The sequence below is a fragment of the Sitophilus oryzae genome, unplaced genomic scaffold, assembly GCF_002938485.1.
Source record: "Sitophilus oryzae breed Bouriz unplaced genomic scaffold, Soryzae_2.0 scaffold_1385_pilon_pilon, whole genome shotgun sequence".
NCBI classification, from domain to species: Eukaryota; Metazoa; Arthropoda; class Insecta; order Coleoptera; family Curculionidae; genus Sitophilus; species Sitophilus oryzae.
In genome coordinates, this window is record NW_022146043.1 from 644,534 (window position 1) to 672,471 (window position 27,938).

At 32.3% G+C, this 27,938-nt stretch overlaps 1 protein-coding gene across 1 annotated transcript; it reads left to right on the forward strand.

Moving 5' to 3' along the window:
- The first annotated feature begins 264 nt into the window (after positions 1-264).
- Positions 265-27,927, forward strand: LOC115875395 (mediator of RNA polymerase II transcription subunit 12). The gene is made up of 33 exons (XM_030890837.1): positions 265-462; positions 523-874; positions 935-1,486; positions 1,540-1,659; positions 2,774-2,917; positions 2,974-3,074; positions 3,135-3,249; positions 3,703-3,869; positions 3,931-4,092; positions 4,645-4,827; positions 4,912-5,124; positions 5,183-5,431; positions 6,975-7,095; positions 7,152-7,497; positions 9,173-9,398; positions 9,453-9,563; positions 9,613-9,826; positions 10,438-10,567; positions 10,708-10,746; positions 14,944-15,205; positions 16,728-16,997; positions 17,066-17,263; positions 17,350-17,454; positions 18,658-18,819; positions 18,879-19,088; positions 22,749-22,982; positions 23,029-23,263; positions 24,807-24,905; positions 24,962-25,173; positions 25,243-25,360; positions 27,070-27,240; positions 27,299-27,393; positions 27,445-27,927. Exons 1-33 carry the CDS (start codon positions 265-267, stop codon positions 27,595-27,597), a joined length of 6,267 nt encoding a protein of 2,088 aa, XP_030746697.1. The 3' UTR covers positions 27,598-27,927.
- The last annotated feature ends 11 nt before the right edge of the window (positions 27,928-27,938 follow it).

Here is a 27,938-nt window from a genome sequence, read left to right on the forward strand (position 1 = left end):
GTGTTAGCATCACTTCTATTAATTTGACAATTGCAACAGATGTCAAAGTTTAATTATGTTTTTTTAGTTTGTTGTAGTATTGTTAATTATTGTAACAATTTTTTAATTATATCTCCATTAATATGGCCCCAAATTGTATAGAAACATATATTTTTAAATAATTAACCTGTGAGATTGATTGGAACTTATTTAGAATGCCATAAATCAATTAAATAAACCGAAAATAAAATTACTTGGACAGAATATAGTGCAATCAAATTCAAAATGTTTAATAGTAGTCATTTATATGAGAAGAGACCTTTAAAAAAACTCAGGATCGGCCCACCTGATGTATATCCTCAGGAACCTAAACAAAAAGAGGATGAGTTAACTAGCGTTAACGTTAAACATGGTTTTCCTACTATGACACATTTAAGTGATGAATTTGGAACAGCAAGAAATTGTCCAGTTACTGCAAATAAAGTAATGTCTTCCTATTTTGTTTTTTTCCCTTATTAATGTGTTTTTATTTATACCCTTTAGGTGGGAGCCTATTTTAATGCTATTATTAATCGAAAAGAAGAGCTTAGTATGATGCATGATTCAGGCAGAAAACGTCAACAAATAAATGCAAAAGATAACTTTTGGCATGCCACTGTACGCACTAAAAATCATATTGAAGCATGGTTTAAAGATCTCGCTGCAAATAAGCCATTAATGAATTTGTCGAAAAAAGCACCAAATTTTAATAAAAAAGAGGAAATATTTATGATGCTTACTGAATATCAAGTACCTATGATGAGAGCTGCATGGTTTATTAAATTAAGTTCAGCATATACCGTGGCTGCTTCAGAGGCTAAAATTAAGAAAAGACAAATGTCTGACCCCACAACTGGTAATATATTATGATATTCTGCAAAATTACTTTGAAATAATAAGTTTTTGTTTATTTTAGAGTGGACTAGCACATTAATTAAGTTTCTAAAAGACCAAGTTCCTAAGTTGCAAGAATATTATTCACAAACTGATAAACCTCCTGTTAATGCAACTTTAACAACATTAGCTAATAATGAAACGGAACAAAAGTTAGCGTTAAGACATTGGATTTACTGTAGTAGATTATTAAAGTATATGTACGAGGAAGGTTTAATAGATAGACAGGAAGTATTGACATGTATTATTGAATTATTAGAAAAACATGATAAACCTAAGAGCCAACCACAAGAAGATGGAATTTTAAGACTGCTATTACCAATCACATTGCAGTATTTAGATGAATATGTTCAGTCTGAATTGTTATCAAGGAGACTTGCACATTTTTGTACAAAAAAACTTAATTTTATGTTAAACAATGTTGCTGATACCAATATAATTACTTCACCCCCGAGTGAAAGTAAAACTGATATAAAAGAAAATGAAAAAGATGTGAAGAAGGAGAATGTAGCACCCAATCCTATGCAGAGTACCTTAAATGAATATCAGAATTGTTCTTATCATAGAGATATGGGTAGGGTACATTTTTTAATTTATGTAATCTTATATAAATACATTCATTTTTAGTTCTCCAACTTAGTACCATAATTCATACAGTGTGTCTCGAATGCCCTACAGCCTTAGTATGGTGTCCAACTGGAACTGGAACACAATGGCATGGTTCTCCTTTAGACCATATACCTACAGGTAAATAACATATCAAAAAAACCTCACTTAATAACAGAATTTTTTGATCATATTGTATACAGGGTAGTCCAAACTGTATTGAAATAACTAAAAAAATTCATATAAATGTACATATGTCCTAAAAGGCGTAGTTTCGGAGATACAGGCTGGACAAATTTCATTTTTATTTTGATTTTTTTCCAAATAATTTCTGAAGTAACGTCAATATTTGGATGTACTTTTTATTTTCTAAGTTAATCATAAATTATTTTTCTTCGAAAAAATGATAATAAAACAGTTTCTATTGAACTTTTGGCACAAAAACATTCCAAATTTATTATTATAGTCTAATAACTATTTCAACATGTTTAATTTATGCCAATGATGACAGGTATTGATAATTTCAATTTCAAATATCTCGAGAATCGTTACTCGTAGCGATTTTTACCAAGACACCTTTTTTACGTAAAAAACGTCATAAATGTATATTTTTTTACTCACTAGTTTTATACAGGTACAGACGAAAAATTATTACTCTTCAAACTAGTTAAAAAAAATATTTAGGTGGCGCCCTCTACGAGGAGGAGTCATATTGACATCAAGATCAAATTTATCATGTCAAAAAACGCACAGACACCAATTTTCATCCAAATATTGACGTTACTTTACAAAATATTTGGAAAAAATTGAAATAAAAATGAAACCCGTATAATGTAGTATCTCTGAAACTAAGCATTTTAGGACATACATTTATACGAAATTTTTTACTTATTTTTATCTGCAAAATATGCTGTCCAAGTTTCCTGAATACAGTTCGGACCATCCTGTATACAGCAATTTGGTATGGTATATACAAAATAGCTCCTATCATGTCTATTCATGTTCCTATTTGAGGTTTACTACCATACCAAACTAAGCTATTTTTTTAAAAAAGGTGGAAGCACATATTTTAAAAATATTTGTATAGATATACAAGATACAAGGCGATGTAAATTAATTTTAAACTAAAGTAGTATTTTTTAAATAGAATTATCTAGTTTTACTTTTTCATTCTGTGGGTATAAAGCTTTTTCAATACACTTTATCACTCTGTAAATAATATGTTCAGAATTTTTTTATAAATATTGATTTTCAGTGCCTTCGGTACTTCCTATGCCAGCTCGTTGTGACATGAACACGTATAGAAAACAAGTTCAACATGCAGAACATTGCATTAGGGAGAGGAGTAAACGCGCTGAAGGAAAATGGTGCATGGAAAAATGGCAAGCTAGTGCTGCTGGTAAATTATGAACATAAAACATTGTTTGAATTGATTTTTATTTTTGTTTATTTTAGGCACTGTAACAACTAGGGTATTAGCTGCTTTGGACGCACTAGATCGACATCGTTTTGATAAAATGGACTCGACTAATTCCTTAGATACATTATATATTAAAGTTGGATATTTTATTAATTTGCAATTTACTTTAAAATAAGTAAATTATTATTTTTTACAGGTTTTTATGGGGTCAGGTGATCAAGAAAACGCTATTGTTAAGTTATTATGTGAATGGGCTGTATCACCGGAAAGAACTGGTGAACACAGAGCTTTAGCTGTTGCAGCTTTATTAGGTATGAAATAGATCATTAATTTTAATTTTACAGGATTTTTTTTTAAATTGTGCGTTTTGTTATCATTGAAGGAGCTGCAATTTAAAAGTATTTTCGCGTAGCAAAAGTATTTTCATATGTAGCATATATGTATTGCTTATAGATTTTTAAAGATCTGACTAACAAACAACCAATAACCTGAAAAGATATCTAAAAAAGGTGTAATACAATTTGAGAGATAATTATATTTTTTTGCCTCATATGCTGATTGAATTTACAGGGTATTTCATTTGAATTAATTGTAAAGTTAGAGCCAAAACACGCTTCGGTTTTTGGGCAGCTTTTTCTAATATTCTACATCTATTGTATTTGAATGATTTCCAACCAAAATTCAAAATGTTTTTAAAAATGTAATCCTTATAGCTGCAATACTTGCAACCCTGTATAATGTAGATAAATAATATGGATTTTCAGATAGGAGACAATCTGATGTAAATCCCTCTGAAAATCAAGACACTACTCAGGGCGATGACAAAGACAGCAATAGTTCGGTTCCTGGTGGCCCTCCAATGTTTCAGTCGCTGCTAATGAAATTTTTGGATACAGATGCACCTCTACCGAGTCCAGAGGATTGCGCTCAAGTAATGAAATGTCCATTGTATCTTAATTGTTGAGTATATAAATAAAATATTACTTTTTTAGAAAAAAACTGCTTTCTCAAACTTAGTGCATCTGTTCTCTGAATTGATACGAAGAGATGTATTTTCCCATGATGCTTACATGTGCACTCTGATATCTAGAGGAGATTTAATAGGGCACGAAGAAAACTCAGAAAGTATGACTAATACCTATAACAAAATGGAGGTATGTATAGCCAGTAATCGGTATACTGATTGGTCCTTTTAGAAGTGTGGTCATTTTAGAAGTGTGGTCCCAACCCTAGATGCAATATTTTCCACAAATGCCTACTTGTGCGGCTTGAACTTTTGATGCAAAATCCGGCAATAATCTGGCAATATCGCATAGAAGAAATGTATGAACCCAACTTTTATCTCTTTTTAATACATTTGATTTTTCACTAAGCTGCCTACATCACTGTTTTACACATTAAAATCCAGACCACATTTCTAAAATGACCAAATCGGTATAAACAATGGTTTACTTTACAGGGTTGCCTAGTATTCTTAAAAAGATTCATATTATATTAACATTAAACTTAAAAATTTCTCTTAAAGTTTGGACTACCTGTGTGTGTTCTTCTTTAAAATGTGAACTACCATTTCTCCATATTGTTCAAAAGATATTGGAATAATTGTGTCAAATAGTATACAAAATAGCCTGACATGGACCTCAGAACACTGCACTAGAACACCTTGTATAGCTTATATTACTTTCTGAGAGTTCTTGATATTTTAGCCTATGGACTATGATGACGCTGATGTCGATCATGACTTAGACAAACTTCTTCAAAATATCAAAGAGGATCAACAGAACTCTATGGATGTTCCTGATAGTCCTAAAGATCATGATCAGGGCCATCATTCTCATATTCCTAATATGGGTCATGTTCCTATAGAAAATTGTCATGGTGATCATAAGGTAAGCACTTTCAATTTTATAAAATCATAATAACTTCTTACAAAGCTTATATTAATGTTTACTATAATTACTGTATTTTTTTAGATTAAACCATCGCGTCATTTTCTCTACACGACGCATTTTCCTCTTAGTCAAGATGACCCATTCAGCCAACATGACTGCAATCAACGTCATGTACTTCTTTACGGCGTTGGAAAAGTTAGAGACGAAGCTAGACACACTGTAAAGAAAATGTCCAAAGAAATATGTAAACTATTTTCGAAAAAGTTTAGTGTTGATGTGGCTGAAGGTGGCAAGGTATAAAATATTTCTGTCACTGGGTAAAATGTCCCATATAAACAAAGCTTATTTTTAGGTGAAGAAACATTCTAGAAATGAATTTAACTTCGAAGCTACCACACAAAAATGTCAGAGTTTAAGTTATTTTGATCAGCATGTGGTCACTTGGCAATGCAGTGTTACAGTTATAGAAATGCTGAATTCGTTTGCCACTGGAAATTCAAACTATTTGCCCGTGCAAGAGCATGTAGCTTTTTTATTTGACCTCATGGAATTAGCTTTAAATATATATGGATTGATTGATGTTTGTATTCAAATTTTAAAGGTAAGAGTAACATGTGAATAGTTGACTTACATCTTGGGTCTCACTTGATTCATGTTGATTAAATAAATTTGAAATTTTGGTTCAAAATATAATCAATTAAAACTCATATATTTCATTAAATTGTTTATTACTTTTTTTAGTCAATGGCGGTTCGTGTATGAAATGCATTTTGTGCATTTTTCAAAGATAAAATAATTCCAAAATTTTTAATAAATATATGCATATGTAAAGACTGTTCAGCCATCGTTGACCGTTACGTCATCATTATTCATCAAATATGAGTTTTAGAGTGTGTTTGAGATCAGTTCATGTTGTTTAGAAAATTTTTAATATTATTGATTAGCCAATTAAAATCAGAAAACCAGGAAGACTTAAATTTAATATTATAAGATTTACCACTTTTTCTTATTTCTTTTTTGCAATTTATTGTTAAAGTTTCAGTTGGTCGCCCTTGAGATAAAACATCCCTGTTATCTTCAACTGTCCACCGTCTGAAGGGAGTTTCCAATAAATTGCACACAAAGTCATTAATTGGGTTAATTTTTTAACACATACACACACACAAAACAGTTTTAAAACACAACAACAAAACAAACAGCAAAAATTAACAAGTTAAATCAACAAAAACCATTAACAAACAACAATAAATAATCAAAAACAACTTTACAGTCTTTACACGGTTCGAAGTAGCCGAATATTAGCATAAATGCATAAATTATGCGCCAACGCCGCCCGCCGTCACGCATTTCCTGAACAATTAAGTTGAAGGAAGACGAAGAGAACTGCCCAAAAACTCATTCCCATCGGTCACCGATAATAAATTTCGGGGCGGGAGGATTTACATTTACTGCTAAGCTGACGTCACGTTACCATGGAAACCGTGCAGCCGCTTGGCTCACAAATACAAAAATTTTCACTTGCACTTCTGGTGTGCTTCTGACTTGTGGACGTGGAACCATAGGCGCGGCCTATAATTCTATTTTTTCGGCCGGAATTAACGATGAGGTGGACCTATTATGCAGAGGTCCGCCCGGAAAAAAATAAATAACTTATAAAATATAAAAAATATGAAGTATTAACAACAATTTAACAAAACTCTATTAGTGTAACACACATAGAGAACAATTAGTACTTATAACACATTATACAATAACAATTTAGAAACGAAAACACATTAACAATTCAGAAACGCCTAAAATAATTTATATGCTTAGCAATGAGCTCTTCTTCATTTTGGTTAAATCTTTGGGGCATTCTTGCAATAAAAAAATTGAATTTTGTTCTACAGCAACCATCAAATTTTAATTTTGACATTGATCGATGTCCGTCAATAAAATTATAAGCCCAAATCCAATGACAATGACAGTTACTAAAAAGAATATACAGTAATTTACGAAATGCCGTAATGACGTCACCAATCTCCTTCATCTGATTGGCAAGTGATTGAGAGAGTGCGACAATATATGACGTAACTTTGAACGATGACTGAACATTCTATACCTTTATTTTTAAATATATAATTCAATTTATTAATGCATTTTAGGAGCTTCCAGAAGTCGAAAATCAGTTATATAATAAAAACTCTGTTTTAAGCAGAAATTACACAACAGGGTTAAGTCTATACGTCGTTGGTGTTCTGAGGCGGTACCATTGCTGTTTATTACGTAAATAATACAGCCAATTGTTTAATTTCAATAGATATTTTATTGTAATTTTTTAGTATCACCAGAACAAACATCTGCTGTTTTTGAAGGCCTGTGTAAAGTGGTAAAGCACGTTAGTAACCCCGGCGATTGTAGTTCGGCCGAACGTTGTATACTTGCTCATTTATATGATCTGTATTCATCGTGTAACCTCCTTAAATCTAAACCCTATACTGTGGAACCGTTTGGAAACGCATATCCAAAGATTAAACAAGCGCTATATAGCGGTTTAGTATTGCAGCCTACGAGTAACGCTTACGTTTATAATCCTCAGTTTATGCAAGAACTTTTAAAAAATCCAAGGAGGGTCGGCAGAATAGAAGCATCTTGGACCAAACAATTAAATGAAAGTGGGAATAATAGGTATGACAGTTATGTACCCAGACTTAGCCGTCTTAAGTATAGCTGGTTTTTTTGGACTTGTTAAAACCAGACAAAAATATGCTGATACATCATTCTTGTTAGGGTGTCCAATTTTTGGAATCGGGGTCCCGTTTTGAAATCCCGGGATTAAACCCAATAATCCCAGGGTCCCGGGATTGACCTAACCTAACCTAACTTAATAAAAATTCAGATACATAGTATCAAAAAGAAAATGAGAAAAGAGCTTTATTAAAATAGACAAAACAAAGTAACATTCATATTTAGTGATTAAAAAAATCAGTTCTTGTTGAAAAAATAAAATAAAATATAGCAAACACGAGAATATAACTCTTAGATATTGACGTTCTGCTTAGTATAAATAAAATATGATTTTTTAAAGACTAAACTGTATAAAGTAAAATCGTATTAGATTGGACATTTAAATTTTTCGTTATATTTAGGATCCCGGGATTTAATATCGGGATTTCGGGATCCCGGTTTGGAAACCCATCAAGTATTTCCTCTAGAATTACTGGACATCTCTGTTAAACAAGATGATATTTAAGTATGTAGCCTAAATAGAAACCTAGAAATGCTTCCATTTTAATATACAGGGTCTTAAACTTTTAATCAACTAATGTTTTTTTTGTAAATATCTTAATCTTTTAGTCGATTTAGGACTAAAAGATTAAGTTAATAAGTATTACTTAGGTTAATAAGGACTAATTCAGTCATAACTAGATAAAAAAATAGTCCAGTGGCGTCTCGAAAATATTGTTTTATTTAATTTTTTCAGAATAATAATATAATAAATTTTAAAATAATTTGTTAAGCAAAATTACAATGATTTAGCTTAGCTTTGCACCGCTGCGCGCTAATAGTCGTTTACAGCGGAGTGGGTGATTGCTACGGATTAATCCGTAGATGATTTGAGTACAGTACGTTCTTAATACGACTTTTCTATCATTGAACAATTTAATATAATATTATATGATTAAAACAAAGAAAGGCCTCAGAGTTGGCTTGGAAATGAAGATCGCTGTTATTTCATATGTAAAATTCACTTTTTTCGATCATACGAAATATTCAGTACCTATAAAAGAATTTTTATTTTTATTATTTAACAAAAAAAAATTAACAAAATGTTTAACGCGAATAAATTTTCAATACATAAACGCGAATTTTTCATCCAAAGATATTTTCGTCAAACGTATTACAGATATTACATTTTTTAATATGTCGCTTTTAGTTTTACGCCGTCTTCAATAAGCCTTTGCTAGTCGAATTAGAGAGAACGAGTGTTTGATGCCTTAGCCGCAGAACGAGTGGTGGCTCTGCCGTACAGCACTTGAGACGTAGGGGGAAATCAAATCAGCCTTATCACGAATTCGCCCATTAGGCTACGTATCTTCACAATTATTTTTTTAATCAACGCTAAGAGGTTGTTAGGATATTTATGAATAGATTTATTTTTTACAGTGCCACACCTTGTCTATAAAAAGGAAGCATTTCTGTACCTATGTTTATACAAACTTTTCGTTTAAAAATCTCTCAAAGAATCACCTATTATTTGGTTACATACTTAAAACATCCTGTATAGTTGTTAAAATTGTTGCATTATCACGCTCACCACTTAAATAACATTTTTAAGACAGTAATTTTAATCTCATTGAAGGTATTCCTTTGTTTGTAATGCTATGATCCGAGTATGCTGTAAGGATCCAGACAACGATCGTCTCAACGACAATGAGAGACTCAACGATCTGGCTATTCTCTGTGCCGAAATGACAGCCTGTTGTAATTCCCTCGCATCTGAATGGCTAGGAGTCCTGTTAGGTTTGTGTAGCCCAAAATCCCCACCAGAGTATTACACAGACGTTTTAAACGAGGTTAAAATTGAGGTAAATTATTTCTTTGCAAATTCTTAAGGCTTATTCACGCTCTTACTTTTTTAGGACGTTACTATTCATAATTCTTTAGCTGTTTTTATTTGTATATTAATTGCCAGACATTGCTTCTCTCTGGAAGATTTTGTTCGAACGGTTGCGTTACCTAGTCTGTTAAAAGTAAGTGATTTAACCAAAGTAACTGTTTAATTATTTAGACGTTTTTTAGGTTAAATCTTTGGAGTCTTCAAGCGGTTTGACAGAGGCGGGCATGCGTTTGACTTGTCATTTGCTCCTGAGGCTGTTTCGAACGGCCGAAGGTCCCCAGCCGGGGTTATATTCCGTAGGGTCTCCGCCCTTAACACCACCAAGGCTACCTCTTGGTGTGCGGTTAAGTTGTGATCGACATTTATTGGCAGCTGCCCATAGAAATATAGATGTTGGTGAGTTAATACTTTTTAAGAAATATGCGGTTTTCCTAATATATCCTTTTTCAATTTAATCGACTACTTTACAAGAAAATGTCTTTTGGGTTTGAACTTAACTACTACAATTATTTTATTAACTTAGTTTGAAGAATCTATTAATGTTATTTTCAATCTTCTAGATGATGTATTTGTCTATAAGCGAAATAATAGATATCGACGCTAGATAAGATAGATGATATAAAAAATTAGTCAGTTTACTGTAACAAATATTTTTAACAAAAAAAATTGTATGTCAAAAAAGTCTAAAAAGTTTTTAGTAAAAAGATTTGAGTGCGAATAACATGTCTGGAAACTTTTTTCATTTAAATACTGTATGATCGATAAAAGGGCGTCCAGTTGGCTTAGAAATGACGATCGTTTACTTCCCCGTATAATTTTGCATACAAAATGACAGTGGTCTTCATTTCTTTACGTATTATCATCGATTGTCATTTCAATGGCCACTTTGACGCCGTTTTTTTAGTTCTCTTTCTGTTTACTTATAAAATACTTCAACTTGTGAACTTTATGATATTAAATATACTTTCAGGGTAACACTTACATTTTTTTCTCTTCTTTTTGTATAGGACCAGTCTTAGCAGTATTAAAAGCTGTGTTAATAGTGGGTGATGCAACGGCTAAAGAAGCCGAAATAAGTCTGTCAAATATTTTGGGCACAAGCGACAGCGGTGTCGATGGACCAAATTTGGATTTGCCGTAAGTATAATCCGGACTTCTAACTTTTGAATAGGCATATTTACTTCAAATTGGAAAAGCTTAGTTTTGCTCTCTTTTAACATATTATTACAACTTTTTTTGTTTATTATATTATTTTTGATTAGAATTAATCTCTCTAGGGTAAACCTGGACGTATGCAGCGCACGGACAGCACATAGGTTTGTCAACAAAATTCGATTTTACCCCATAAAGTTATATTGTACATTTATATCACGAGCTTCTTTGCTTTAAGTGTTTTTGTTTTCATTCATTTCACTCGATTGGATTATTTCTTTTCCCTCTGCGACTGCACAAATATACTAATTTTTAATCTCTCCAAAAAATCCTATATGGGTATTTCGCCACTGCAAGAAAATCTACAAAATAAATAGTTATTTTTTGTAAACACTGCTGCGTTAATCCAAACGGAAACTACTTGTCAGCACTTAGGTTTACAGATATACAAATTTGCCTAACGAACAAAAAAATGCTTAAATCTTTCCGTCGTCGGAAGCAAAAAAAAATACAAAGAATAAAGAAAAAAAACTATTTAAAATATTTAAATTCAACTATTCGAGAACAATTTAGTTTTTTAAAACAGATAAGTCTACAAAAACCGTTGACACAATAATATAATGTTCATAGACACATCTTTCAAAACAAAATACAGGGTGGCGCACCTTATTCGCCTCGGTTGATTATACGAAAACGGAAAGATGTAGAAACAAAATAATTTATGGGTATATGTGGGGAGTCATTGTGCACAATTTAATAATTTTTACCAAATACCATGTGAATGCGATAAATGTTACATTGGTAAAACATCTAGACCCTTAAATGTTAGAATTAAAGAACATAAAGATTATTTAAGAAAGGGAGATTTTCACAAATCTAAGATTTGTCAGCATTCATGGGACACAGGGCACAGAATAAATTTTAATAACGCCAAAATTATAATGAAAGAAGCGGTAGCCTCTAAAATAAAAATAAAAGAGGCTTTTTTAATACAATCTAATAAAAATAAATGTATTGCTCATGCATCTGTAGATGTTAGTGATGTATGGCAAACGCTTCTTTGATTCTAAAGAACATAACATACGTAAAAATTAAAAATAATTATACAGAAAGTTGGGGGCTTTTTGGTTTTATCTTATTAAGTAATTGTAATCAGGTAGTAATTGTTAATTTTGAAGTTTAACTTGATATAATGTCATTTTAACAGAACGTCAACGGTTTTTGTAGACGTATCTGTTTTAAAAAAACTAAAAAGTGTTCTGGAATAGCTGAATTTAAAAATTTTAAATAATTTTTTTCTTTATTCTTTGTATTTTTTTGCTTCCGACGACGGAAAGAGATAAACTTGCCGAAATGTTAAGCTTTTTTTTATTCGTTAAGCAAATTTGTATACATATCTGTAAACCTAACTGCTGATAAGTAGTTTCCGTTTGGATTAACGCAATAGTGTTTACAAAAAATAACTATTTTATTTTGTAGATTTTCTTGCAGTGGCGAAATACCCATAGAGGATTTTTTGGAGAGACATTTTTTACTAATTTTTAAGATAACTAAAAGTTTTTGTTTTTGAAATTAAAAATTGGTATATTGTATTTATTTCCTTGACCTTAATGATTTGCTTGTTTTTTTTTTGTTGGATGATTTTTTTTTCTTCTTAAAGTTATGTCTCTAATACACCAACCTTGTGTATATTATTTCTACATTATAGTGGAGTGCCCAGAGACTTTTACCTCGGAATTCGATTACTGTGGATTTATTAATGTGAAACCGTCTCTATTGTGTTTTATAGATAAAATACTAAAATGTTTACCAATTTTTTTTCGTTGCTTTTATTTTTTTATTTAAATAATTTTAGTAAATTCTTAGTTATTTCCTTCTGAATTTTTTTTCTAAGTAAATTTTTCGAAATAAATGAATCTAATGCATAAGCTATACCTATTCTGGTTATATTCTAATCATTGAAATTTTGTTTGAAATCGAATTATACAGGGTGGCGCGTCATATAATACGCTGTTTTTGCAAGGGGAACAAAAGTTTATATTGAAGTGAAATTTTGTGACCTTATGTAAGTCAATTCAAAGCATTTTCTAAAATTATATATAGTTCTACAGGGTGTCCCCAAAAAAAGTTACACATCAAACTGGTGTTTTTTGTAATGGAACACCCTATATATTAATTGATTTAAGAATTCTAGTAAAAAAATAAAGGCGAGTTTCATTAGAAAAGTATATGACGATAAATGGGCACCTTGAAACTTTGATGTATCTTAAAGTTTAATATATTTTGTTCTAGTGGGCCGATTTTGATGATTGTTTAAGCAATATGTAGCCAAATTATTTGACTTTTTAGTATCTCTTTCTAAATTAAAAATGAAACTGCCCATTTGTTAATTATACGAGGGAAAACGAAGTGTTGATATTTTGGTGAAAGTGTGAAACACCCTGTGTTTATATGTTAAAACACCAAGAAATTTAAAAGTTATTTTATCATCTAGATACATCCATTCTCGATAGTTTGTTTTTTGGTTCACCTCATTAGCTTTATTTTTGTTGGAGATATTCGCTTTTGAAGAAGACACTAACATGTTTTCCTAATTTGTACATTAAAGTCATGCCTTTGCTTTTGGTCCTAATCAACAGATCTAGTAAGTTCTGGTCCCGAAGTAGGCCTTCTTGACATAAGATTTGCTTCATTTATTCTTCTTCTTATAGTCCGTTAATTAATATGTACGTTCCTTAGGTGCAATTCATTATAAATTTGCTATAAAAAGCTGGCAAACGGCGGTTTCTTAGCGATAAACTTACAATAAGTCGATCCTCTCAATTAGAAGTTTTGATATGAAGGTTCCTAGACGTCCCTGGACGTCCTGAACTAAAACTTAAGCGATATTTGACTCATCCTGTATATCTATAAAGATATTTTGGAAATGCGAACTACCATTAAATGCATATTTTGTAAAAGGTTTGGAGTGAAAATCTTAAATAGGAATTCTGATACAGAGGTTTTTCGGAACAGGAGCCATCTTGTATGGATGCATTTGTATACCGGGTGCGTCTCAAAAGTGGCTCACCCCTCTAACTTTTTTATTTTTTCAGATAAAAAAACGAGATTTGGTACGTTAGTGTATGACATAAATTAGGATTGATTGACATATTCATTTGTTTTCTGTCACTTCCTGTTTCGCCGGAAATGACTACAACTTTTGATTTTTAAATGGTATTTTTTTTCTTCACTCGGTATTTTTTTACTTCACTCGATAGAAAATGACATTCTGAATAGAATGACATATCATATGTCAACTTTTGACATTTTTGTTTAAAACAAAATTGAATTTTAAATTTCAATCTAGAGTGCCATGGCTATGTTAAAAACACTAATAATTAAAATTAAACACTAGTAATTCTTAGTCAAGGAGCCCTGGATAATCAAGGATCCTTGGAAAAATAGATTTGATCGTCTATAATTATTCATGTCTTGTCCTGGCTGGTTAAAAGATGCCCAAATCGTATTTTTAATCACATCTCAATTTTTTCAACTGGAACAAGGGTGGCTCATTATCATATTTGGAAAAAGCATTTTTTTACGAATAATTTGATACCACACACTTGGCATTTCGAGTCAAATTATCGTTATGAACCGCATGCTATAATTTCCAATAAACCATATGCTAAAATGTCAAAGTTGTATGGTATGTCATTCTATTCAGAGTATCATTTTCTATCGAATAAAGCAACAAAAAACCGAGAATACCATTTAAAAATCAAAAGTTGTAGTCATTTCCGGCGAAACAGGAAGTGACAGAAAACAATTGAATACGTCAATCAATCCTAATTTATGTCATATAATAACATACCAAATCTCAATTTTTTATCTGAAAAAATAGAAAAGTTATAGGGGTGAGCCACTTTCCAGACGCACCCGGTATATGTGTTTATTTAAATACTAAAGTGAAAGCAACGAATTTAAATGGGTAAACTTTGCAACATATCTTATTAACAATACAAAGTAAAAAGTTTTATAAAAATTCGTTCACAGTAAATGAATTCCGAGGTTTGTATCCCATAAGGACTTAAAGCACTCCACTATTAATAAAAAACAATGTGATTAACAAAACTTAGTATTAACATTCTCCAGTTTTTTTCAAAATTTATTATTCTAACATCTCCCTCTGAACGGGACTTCCTCTGTACATAATTTCTTAAAACTTAGTCATTGCACCGCACTACACAAGTACATTTCATACAATTTGTTGCCAACTGACAGATCGTATTACATGTATCACAGTACATACATAATGTGGGCTATTACAGTTTATAGGTACTCTCTGAACGTGATAAAAAATTAATATTTTTGTTTTTTAGACAAATCAGTACCGGTAATCCCGAAGCTACAGCTTCTCTTTCGGCGTTTGCCAATCACGTATTAAGAGAAATTTGTTCGCAACAGTGGGTGCTTGACAGGTGTTTATGTCATCCGGAAAAATTATGCGACAGCGATAATCTATTAGACGACCTTTTGACGCACTCGCAGGCTCAAAGACTTTTGCACATGATTTGTTATCCAGAAGTCGCGGCAACTATTGACTCACTGGATCAGAAAAGCATGATTAGCAGAATACTAGAGGTAAGTTGTTTTATTATTGTGGGTGTATTTGTTGGGTAAGTTTCTAGGTAACTACAATATCTAGATCGGAGATATTTTGTACATAATTGTTTCACATCGAGATCTATCAATTAAAATATTTTCAATATGGCGACACTTCCAGAAATACCGGAAGTTGATAGCAACTTTCTTATTTTAAATGGGTACCCTTATTTTTTATTACACAGTTAAATTCACTGTAAAATTTTATGAATTTTGATGTCAAACACACTCTATACCTAACATTAATCGTTTTCGAGAAAAAACAATATTTAAAATTTTTCGATGAAAAAAACTACCTGTCAAAAAAATGTGTATATCCTAAACGTCAAATTTACTAATTAGCACAGCCACTGTGACATAAAGAGAAAGCATGTGGCTATCTGTTTCAAAAATTAAACTGTTTGAATGTCATATAGTATTGGCCGCAACTGTCATGGAATTAAGAGATTAAAAAATTATCATAAATCAGGTTTTTTCAAATGGAGATCCACTTTTTTTTATTTTACTAGTGAAAAGCCTTTTCAATTCGTTACTTTTCCATTATACATGTTCCTATGCCTAAAATAAATCGTTTTTAAGTTATTTAATGTTTAGTTTTAAAGCGTATATTTTTCTTGATTTTATATCTAGCTTTCTTTGACATTAAATGTCAAACAATCAGACAATTTATTTTTTTCTGTCAAAAAACTAATTATTTGAATATCGTATATTATAAATACTGGGGCCTTAAAACTTTATAAAGTGTATTTATAAAAATATATTTCGTATTTTCGCTCTTTAGTGATATCTAATAGTTGATATTATTAATACTGTACTGTATGATCGAAAAACGGCGCATTGTTGGCTTGGAAATGACGATCTACGGCATACTGATTTTTTAACGTGTTAAAGTGTCATATGACGAAATATATTGTTTTACGTCGCTTAACATTTAAAGTCATAGACTACTTGTTAAAATCAAAAAAAATATAAGCTTTAAAACTAAATCTTGAATAACTTAAAAATCATTTATTTTAGGTATAGGAACATGTATAATCAAAAAGTAACTAATTGGAAAATCTTATCACCACCACACCAAAAAAATGTACATTTCAACCTGGAAAAAAATGATTTATGATAATTCTTAATCGCTCAATTCCATGATGACAACTACGGTCAATATTAAATGACATTAGACCAATTGAATTTTTGAAATAGATAGCCACAATACATGTCTTCTCTTTATGTCACAATGGCTGTGGTAGTCGCTAAATTTGACGTTTATAGAATCGTTGAGAAAATAATGATGTCAAAAATTCCCCGATCTAGATATTGTAGTTCTCTAAAAACTTCTAAGGCACGCTTACCCTGGGACACCCTGTATAATTGTGTTGGTTAATAGGTTAAGTATGAGTGGCTTATAGAGCCAGACTTCGCCTTTTCATAAAGGGATATGTATTTATTTCTCTTTTTAATAAATTTTATTATTATTTATAATCTTGACAATATAATTTTTTGTTAGAATCTTGAACTTTGGACATTGCGTATGTCATGGCTGGACCTGCAACTTATGTTCAAGCAATACAGTGCAAACACTCCCGAACTTTCACAATGGCTGGATATTGTGGCAAAGGCTGCTATCGATGTTTTCCAGTTGAACGCTCCATTAGTTACCAGCCCTAGGGGTGAGGACTCTAAGAAATCCGAAGCTAGGAATAAAAACAGCTCTATATGGCTTGTCGCGCCTCTAGTGTCAAAACTTCCAAGTGCGATACAAGGACGAGTTTTAAAAGTATGTTTTGTTTGGTTTTGTAAATATTACGTTATTCTGAACTTGGAATATTGGCGATATTTTTAAAGGTGGCTGGGCAGGTTCTCGAAAGCGGTGGGTGGCATTGTAAAGAACAAAAACCAGTATTAAAATCGCGGAGCACCGGCGACCCGCAAAGTTTGTTAACGCATCAGCCCTTTTTGAGTCTAGTTTTGACGTGTCTTAAAGGACAAGAAGAAGGCCAGAAAGAAGGGTTATTATCGTCATTGCACCAACAGTTAACACAAGTAAGGAATGGGTCACATATTTAAATAATTTACATTAAAAATTATATTGTTTGAATCGATTACTTCATTTATAATAAATATTCTAGTTGGTTCAGCAAGCCAAGGAGGGAAGTTTACAAGACACATGTCATAGTGACAGGACACTGGATGGATTACAGTTAAGATTTGCTTTAGTCGGCGGTGTATTTGAGGTAATTTTATAGGTTCGTTCCAGCACAGCAGAGAACAGTTCTAACTTTTAAGCGCCGTGGAAAAAATGCGTTCCAACCACGTATTGACGTTTACAATCTATTTCACCCAGTTTTTAACATATACATATAACTAAATATACTCAGCCTAATCTCTAAAAAGTGAAGCCCAAACAGTGAAAGAGAAATATGGAATTCAGCATAAGTCTATTTCACCCGGATATTTATTTAACTGCGCATGCCTTACCTGAAGAAGTTTTCATTGGTCGGTGTTTTTAAAGAGAAGTGGTTGACTGACATTTCACCTAACCTTCAATTTTCTTTAAATATATTTTTATTATTTATAACACATTATCATGGAGTTGGAAAAATTTCAAAAAATAGTTAGAAACAATAAACTAAAGAAAATCACTCTTTTACGCGCACAAATAAAAAGTAATCCAAGCAGAACTAAAACAACAATCAATCGGAGTTTGGCGCATCGCAGTTCAATCGATATCCGGGTGAAATAGACTTATGCAGCATTAATATGGGGCTGAGTTATGTTGTCTTTTTCTTACGGCACGGAAACAGCACACGGGGTTAAATAGGTAACACTGAGTATATTTAGTTATACATATTTATATGGTTTTTAAGTAAAAGAATGAATATGACGTAACGTTGAATGATGGTTGTACAGACCATACAGTCTCTGTAATAGGGTTCTAATGTATAACTTATACTAGGGTATTTCATTAATAAGTGCAAGTATTTTAATTGGTAGTATAGTTCGACCCCAGAAACACGCCTATGAGTTTTTTTGTAAAAAAAATGTTTTGAAAATTTAATATTTTTCATTACATTTCCGGAAAATGTTGAAGAATTTTTTGTGTGCCACTGTTCTTTCTCCGGAAGTTCGTCATAGAGAGAATGCAATGTTGCCACCTCCTACATTACCCACATTCTGCATGTTTATAAGTTCACAGTAATTTTAAGTTTCTGCATACAAAAATACGAAAATTAATTTTATTGTTATTAAGCGTAGATTACTAATCTAATTCTAGAGAAACGCGGAATGTTTTAAATACTTCTTACAGTTGAGTAAACCGAAAAAATAAATCTTAACAATAATTATTACAGCTTCTTTTTTTGCCATATTAGATCTACCACCCCTTAAAATACTGACACTTATTTCTGAGACACCCTGTATAATGGAAAATATTTCAGGCATTTCAGAGAAATAGCTCTGCAACTACAGATTGGGCTTTACTATTGGTTCAATTAGTTACTCATGGCATTATAGATCTACACACAAACAGTAAACTATTTACAACAATTGTAGATATGTTAGCTACTTTGATACATTCTGCTTTGGCCACAGATACACAGGTAATTTAGCTATTAATACATATCAGCTATACATTAAGTTCACCTAATCATTTTTATAGGACGATGGCAAGAAAATGCACCAAAATCTTATGAAAAAGATTAAAAAAGAAATAGGGGAGAGACAAAACGCGTCCATCCAACATATTAAACAGCTTTTACCGTTGCCCAGAATAACTACAGAAATTATAGCTGTTGAACCAGCCGGATTGACTGATAGCAAAGGAAATAAAATAAGCTTTGACAACCTCGATCGAAAGCACGATTTAAAGGTAAAAACAGTTTTTATCGTAGTGTCATGGATTCCCTGGGCTCTTATATTAAAATATACTAATCTAACACAAAAATCTAATTTATTAAACAACTAAAACCACACTACAGTAATTAATTGATTTATTTATTTTAATTTCCCGATTTATCGCTTCTTTGCTGTCTTATACAGGGTGTCCCAGAAATGAGTGCAGATATTTTAAGAGGTGGTAGATCTGGTCAAAATAAACATATTTTCTCTTTACCATTTTTAAAATAAATTGAAAATAACTGAGTTATTTAACTTTGAAAATTTAAAAAAATAATCGCAACATTTTGAGAACCGCCGGCAGATATTGCCAACTACATCCAATTACTCGGATCAAGCCCGGATTTCAGTTAATTCGACGCACTGTGTTGCCATATGGACAAGAAAGTCTATGTTTACAAGTAAGTCATAAAATCACAACACCTGAGGAGTTTGCAGAGATGCATTACATTTTAAGATTGTGATATTATTACATAAAATAAATTAAAAGTTAAATGTTTAAAAGTTAAATTAAAAAAACTTACCCAACATTAAAAAAGATACTTATGACAGATCGATGTATTAACTGAGACAGTTCTCTTTTTCGATACACACTTAACTAAATACACTTCATTGTGCTGCTTTACTTGTACGTGCTATTATAAAAACTGCTAAAATAACAGTCCCCATTTTTAACTTAACACATTATTTTCGTATAGGCTTCATCACAATTTGAACCACTGATTTACAAAACACCTTGAAAAGCACACATTACACATTACTTTGAATATCTTTCTGAATGAATAAATGTTGAGAATTATTGTCTTTTACCGCCACTTTACGAACTACTTTCAATCTAAGAAAATACATGTTTCACTCAACAATTTTAAATACGTATTTTGCTTTTTCGCTATTTTTTCGATGTATTTCGACAATTCCGTCAACAGCTCAACCATCCGTCGGCCAAGACAGCCACGCATCACTGGTTGGTAACTGCTCACTGCTTCTTTGTCGCGCCGGCGTGTCGAGCTTGCGTCATGCGAGGTTGCCGTAGTTTCAACAATTTCAAATTCAAGACACTCGAAGCAATCAAATTCTTATTAAATTTTAAAAATAAAACAGAAAAACATGAAAGGAAACAAACAAAACACAAATGAATTGATAAGGTCACAAAAAAGAAATTTCTAAAATGTTTATCGTAATTCAGAATTCAATATATCGAAAACAGCCCGACGAATAATCAATTCATTTTTGTTTTGTTTGTTTCCTTTCATGTTTCTCTGTTTTATTTTTAAAATTTAATACAAATTTGATTGCTTCGAATGTCTGGAATTTGAAATTGTTGTAACTACGGCAACGTTGCTTAACATCATCGTCTGACGCAAGCCCGCCACGACGGCGCGGCTCAAAGGACCAGTTCACACGTGGCACTCTTGGCCAACGCGCGACGGTCGGGCTGTCAAAATACATCGAAAAAATAGCGAAAAAACAAAATACGTATTTAAAATTGTTGAGTGAAACATGTCTTAAATTGAAAGTAGTTCGTAAAGTAGCGATAAGAGAGGTATTCAAAGTAATGTGCGCTTTTCAAGGTGTTTTGTAAATCAGTGGTTCAAATAAAACAGAGAAACATGAAAGAAAACAAATATTGAATTCTAAATTACGATAAACATTTTAGGAATTTCTTTTTTGTGACCTGGTTGTGAATAATATAATGAATCATTTTCGTAAACGTCATAAACGTAATGTTTTAGTTAATTTTCGGTGGTTTTTGTTAAGTTTTCATTGAAAGGGTAAGTACTAAAAATAATTAATGTGTTTTTTTTCTATATAATTATTAATAATGAGCACTGATGAAAATTTAACATTCTTAATTTTTGAGTAGAAATTTTTCTATGAATTTATAAATGTAGAACTATGTAGAATGTGGATAACATAGGAGGTTACAACACTGCATGGTTTAGATACACCGTAGAGAAATCTCAGGTGAATAAACAAGTGGCACTAAAAAGTTTTTTCAAATTTCCCGGAAAATGTCAAGAAAAATTTTAAATTTTCAACATTTTTTTTTCGCAAAAAAAACCTCATAGGCGTGTTTCTGGGGTTGAACTATACTACCAGTTAAAATATCTGCACTTATTTCTGGGACACCCTGTATAATCCACAGATATCACCTTCTGGTAATTTTTTTTCTTTTTCACTCCAGTTATTTAAATTTGAGAATTATCTACGTCAGAGCACCATCTCTCACTCCTCTTCATAATCTACCACACACAGTGTGTTTCAAAAAACATGTACCCTCTCTTGGGGAGATAGATTCCTCACGTAAAAATAAGATTTATTTTTCATATCAACATAGGTCCGATTCTTAATGTGTAGTCTTAATTATAATTTTCTTCCAAGTACTTTTAGCGTTTCGAATGAAATTTTGAGGGTAAAAGTTACTACAAATGCGACATATTTTAAGGCTAAAAAAGTGTCGCCATATTCACCAGGGACGTGCATATGGGTTATCACTGGAATTTTTTTTTAAAAAAAGCATGTACGCCACTGACTTTTTTTTCTCTTGTTAACGAAATAGTGTAAGCAGTTTAATGCCGATTAAAAGATGTCTCTTAATATTTTGTCGATTTCGGCCTCCTTGATGAGATAAACACAATTTCATTCATTTGCTTTGATCCAAGTCTTAGCAACCTTTAAAAAAAATTAAAAAACAGTAAACATAAGTACTCATTGATTCCTAAACAAAAAAATATGAAAAAAGTTCCTATAAACATGGAATATGCACCAAAATGACACAACATAGAATTACAGGATGTTAAAACTTTTTAAAATTGTTTTTTTTCTAATTTTCTTAAATTCCATTATTTTTTTATTTGAAATTGCTGTACGTCGGACTAACAGTATACATAACTAATAGTAATAATATTTAATAATAAATTAGGTAAAATATACAATTTATTAGTTTCATTTTTATTTTAATTTTATTAATTATAACTAATAAAATTGTTTATCTCATCAAGGAGGCCGAATTCGACAAAATTATCAAGAGATAACTTTTAACTGGCATTAAACGGCCTACACAATTTTGATATCAAAAGAAAAAGGTCAGTGGCGCACATGTTTTTTTTTTGAAAAATATTTCAGTGATAACCCATATGCACGTCCCTGATAAATTTAAATATGTAGCACTTATAGTAACTGTTACCCTCAAAATTTCATTCGAATCGCTAAAAGTAATTGGAAGAAAATTATAATAAATCGAAAAATTATTAAGTCTTTAACACCCTGTAGCTAAGTAATAGAGCAGAATCGGGCCTATATTGATATGAAAAATAAATCTTATTTTTACGTGAGGAAATTCCCCACGAGAGATGGCACATGTTTTTTGAAACACCCTGTAGAAACCCTCCGTTAGAAAATGGTCTCTGTTCACTCTACACCAATCATAGCACAATAACCACTGGTACCGACCATTCAGACGTATTATGAAGGTTGTGATAGACAGATATATTATACAGATACCTTCGGATATTGCGTTATGATTCGTTTAAAAAGAAGAAAGGTGAAAGCTATCTGCCTTCTCCCTTGCATGTTTATTACACTTCTATCTTTTCTCTTCTGTAATACTGTATGATTAATTCACTCACCCCAGATCGTTGACAAACAGAGAGTAGGTAGCTGGGACATTTTGGAGGGAATGAAGAACCCTCCGCCCCTTTCGTGGGCCTGGTTTGGCGCGGTCAGAATCGAAAGGAAACCGCTGACAGGCGAAGATACGCACCGAATCCTAAAATTCCACACGCACAACCTACAGAAACCGGCCAGTCACTACTTGGACGCTCCTCCTCTACCGCCCGAAGATCTGGAACCTATTCCCGACAAACCGGTACGAATTGCGCCGTTGCAACGCGGTATTCGCATGCATTTATTAGTGCTCTACGTTTCAGGCCGACACGCCCACATCGGTGGACCAGAGTCCTGCTGCTCTAGGCAAAGGCAGGGGGAAGGGACAGAGGAAAAGAAAGCAGAAACCGGGACCGATGCACGTCAACCCGATGACGATGGGTCAGAATCCTTTGGCTCAAACCACCCCCGGTATGGGCATGGGAATGACGGGAAACAATCCCCAGATGACGCACGCTATGAGCGGATATGGTCAGAATACAGGTATAGGAAAATCAATGAAAGTTGGCGTGCACGCCGTCAAAATATTTGACGAATAAACGTCGCAATCTTGCCACCGCTATTTTTTTACTGTTTATTATAATATATTATCGTTGATTGAAAGAATTGGAAAGATACGCAACCTAAAGGGCGAATTTGTGACAAGGCTGATTTGATTTCCCCTTACGTCTCAAATGCTGTAAGGTGGAGTCTTTACTCGTTCTGCGGCCAACGCATAAAACACTCATTTTCTCTAATTCAGTTCTAATTCTAATTACTACTAATTTGACAAAAATATCTTTGGATGAAAAATCTGCGTTGGGTGCGTCTCAAAAGTGGGTCACCCCTATAACTTTTTTTGGAATATTAAGTAACCCCTATAACGTTTTAAACTATACTTGGTATGTTAGTATATGACATAAATTAGGATTGATTGACGTATTCAATTGTTTTTGGTCACTTCCTGTTTCACCAGAAATAACTATAACTTTTGATTTTTAAATGGCACCCTCAGTATTTTTTTTACTTTATTCTATAGAAAATGACATTCCGAATAGAATGACATATCATATGTCAACTTTTAAGATTCTCGCTTAATAAAAAATCGTATTTTAAATTTCAATCTAGAGTGTCATATGGCTATGTTAAAAACACTAATTTTTAATCGAGGAACCTTGGAAAAATAGGTTTGTTCAAGTAATGTTTTTAGTGTGTCCTGGCCGGTTAAAAGATGTCCAAATCATATTTTTAATCATATCTCAATTTTTCCAAATGGAATGAGGGTGGCTCATTAGCATAATTTGAAGAAGCATTTTTTTATGAAAAATTTGATCCCACACACTTGGTATATTTTGAGTAAAATTTTCGTTATGAACCGCATGTTATAATTTCAAATAAACAATATGCGAAAATGTCAAGAATTGACATTTGACATGTCATTCTATTCAGAGTGTTGTTTTCTATCGAATAAAGTAAAACAATACCGAGGATGCCATTTAAAAATCAAAAGTCGTACTTTGGTTTGGTTTGGCCGAAAACAATTGAATACGTCATTCAATCCTAATTTATGTCATATACTAACTAACATACCAAATCTCGTTTTTTTAACTAAAAAAATAAAAAAGTTATAGGGTTGAAAAAGTAATTCTGTTATAGGTATTGACTATTTTTTCATATGATTGAAAAAAGTCGTTCAGTTGGTTTGGAAATGACGACTATTGATATTTACCATAATATTTTACATATGAAATAACAACAACGATCTTCATTTCCAAGCCAACTTAAGCCGTTCTTTGTTTAATCATACAATATTATATTAAATTGTTTAATGATAGAAAATCCGTATTATTAATGTACTGTACCCAAAATCTGCAAATCTACGGATTGATCCGTAGTTCTGGCAACACTGTCTCCGGCAACCATCCACTCTGTCGGCGCAGAGTTAAACTAAATCTCGGACTTGTAACGGTAACGCTAGCTATATCTCGGACATAAGTTTGCGCATCTTATTTTTTCAATCATCGATATTATTCAGTATTTTTTTAAGGTATGCAACAAAATCAACAGTATGCAGGAAATCCGGCACAACAATGGTATGGACCAAATCCCAATCCGCAACAAAATTATGGCTATCCCGGTATGGCGGGTAAGAAACTTCAGCCAGGTGAAAATCGAAGTTTGATACTGAACATATTTTTCCAGTTAATCGATTTGATCGTCCACAACTCAACAACACCTCCAAACAGGCTCTCTCCAACATGTTACGTCAAAGACATCCACCCAACAACTATATGCCTGGAATGCCTAGTAATCAAGTGGTCCAAACACCTCCAAACGCTTCTTATGGACAAATACAGAGGTTTCCTCGTCAAGGTTTGAGGCAACAACATCCTGGGGCGATGCAGCCGAATCAAGTACAGAATGAATTAATTTTTTATTTAAAACATGGTGCTAAAATGTTTTTTGCGTTGTTTCATTTATAGAGTATGTTTGCAAATCAGTATGGAAATATGCAAGGTGGAATGGGCAACCAGTATGGCAACTTCGGCGGTAACACGCAAATAATGCAAGGAAACATACAAAATAATCAAATGATACAAGGTAATTAAATTTTAAAGAGATAGTAGCGACGTGCAATTCTTAAATTCTGCTTTTATTTACACTCAGTTTATTTACCTTCCAAGTTTTGTTACTTTATAATAATTTCTATTCTTTGTCATTTTTTTAAATATTTTGATTAGTCTGTATATACCATGCAACTCTTGCTTTTGGGTCGGTAAGTCGGAGTGAGATAAATGTTGCGGCGTTGCCACATTTCCCCGGTATGCCTTTCCCTATCAAGTAAAGTAAAATCACGATCGCAAACCGCTTATTTTTAAGACTTTTTTTTTTCGAAAAGATAACTAAATAAAATCATTAGATATGTTTCTGAGGATCTGAAATAAAATTATAAGGATATCGTTAGGGTGTCCATTTTTTTATAACGAGAAAACGTCAGTAATCGTGATAATTTTTTTATTATTTTGAAGTTCGGTTCTTTTACAAGATATTTAAAAAGAAAAATTCGTTAGCTTGTTTTTTTTTCATTCAAAAATTTAAAAAAATCCATCCATTTACTTTTAGTGCGTAGCAATTTTCAACAATCGTGTAACTTTTTTATTTATAAAGATTTTGATATACTTGTCTCTTGAATAAGTTTGTATATATACGGTACAATACAGGGTATATACAGGTTGTTAATTTGTTTATTACTCGCGGCAACAGCTTTATGGTTGAAATATGGCAACCTCGGCCCGCTCGTCGAGAGACGACGCGACGAGACGAGTCGGCGGCTTAGCTTAGGCAGTGTTGCCATTCTGCTCCCCAATAAGTAATCGTGGAGTTAACAACCTGTATACCGGGTGCGTCTCAAAAGTGGCTCACCCCTATAACTTTTTTATTTTTTCAGATAAAAAAAGCGAGATTTGGTATGTTAATATATGAGATAAATTGGGATTGATTGACGTATTCAATTGTTTTTGGTCACTTCTTGTTTCACCGGAAATGACAACTTTTGACATTCTCGACATTCAGAATAGAATGACATATCATATATGTCAACTTTTGACATTCTCGCTAAATAAAAAATAATATTTTAAATTTCAATCTAGTGTGCAATAGCGAAGTTAAAAACACTAATTATTAATCAAGGAGCCTTGGAAAAATAGATTGGATCGTCTAATGTTTTTAGTGTCTTGTCCTTGCCTGTTAGAAAATGCTCAAATCATATTTTTAACAATATCTCAATTTTTTCCAATGGAACGTGGGTGACTCATTAGCATGTTTGGAAAAAGCATTTTTTTACGAATAATTTGATACCACACACTTGGTATTTTGAGTCAAATTTTCGTTACGAACCGCAAGTTATAATTTCAAATAAACCATATGAGAAAATGTCAAAACTTGACATATGATATGTCATTCTATTCAGAGTATTATTTTCTATCGAATAAAGTAAAAAAATACCGAGGGTGCCATTTAAAAATCAAAAGTTGTAGTCATTTCCGGTGAAACAGGAAGTGACCGAAAACAATTGAATACGTCAATAAATCCTAATTTATGTTATGCTAACATACAGGGGGCTCCCTTATAACATATAGGGGTGAGCCACTTTACACTTGGTATATGTATATAAACTAGTTTTTTTTCTATGAATAGGTAGTTATATTATTACAGACTTATTTTATAAATAAAAATACCATTGTTTATAAAATTATTAAAACAAGGGATTTATTATCTCTATATTAACATTATCTTATGATATTTTACAGCTCCACAAGGAAATATGTTTGCTGGTCAGCAACAAGGGTTTGGCCAGCCCAGGCCTACCCAACCTGATTTTCGACAAATGACAGCCAACCCTAGGGCCCCATATATGCAACAAGCGCCTAACGTCACTATGAACACTAACATGGGAGCAATAGGTGGCATGGGCAATCAAGGTATTATCGATATCTCCCTAATTATAATGATTTCTAATTGCACAAATTGATATCTTAGGTGGTCCCGCCCCTCCTTACTCCAGACCCGGACAAGTTATGCAACCTGGAGTACAAAATCAGCAAACTCAGTTCCAGCAACAACAGAGGATGAGAGTTAGTTATCAAATACTTTAATAAACTGCTTCTAATTCTCACTGTTTTTAGATGATAGCCCTCCAACAACAGCAACAGCAGCAGCAACAACAACAACAGGGTGGACCTGGAGGCAACCAGCCTAGCCATACTTTAGTAGCCCATTTACAGAGGCAACAAATGAACCCCAATGCTTATCATCAACCTCCCCCTTATAATATGTAATCAAAATTTGAAACAAATATTAAGTGAGATTTAGTTTATGTATTAAAAAGATCGATTAAACAAAAAAACATTTATGGTAGATTCAGAATGTTAAGGACATTATATCAAATTTTCTTCTTATCGGTTGTGTGATATTAAATTTGCATAAGTATGCAAGAAATATTTTAATCAAATTATTATTTTAAGAATAAAATGTGTGCTTCATAAATCAATTTTTTGTGATTTTCAATATTAAATTATATTTTAAATATATTAATTGCACTTTTTATAGTTGCTGAATTTTTAATTATTGTGTATATATATTTAGCAATTAAACTTTATACTACAGTACATTGCAGTTT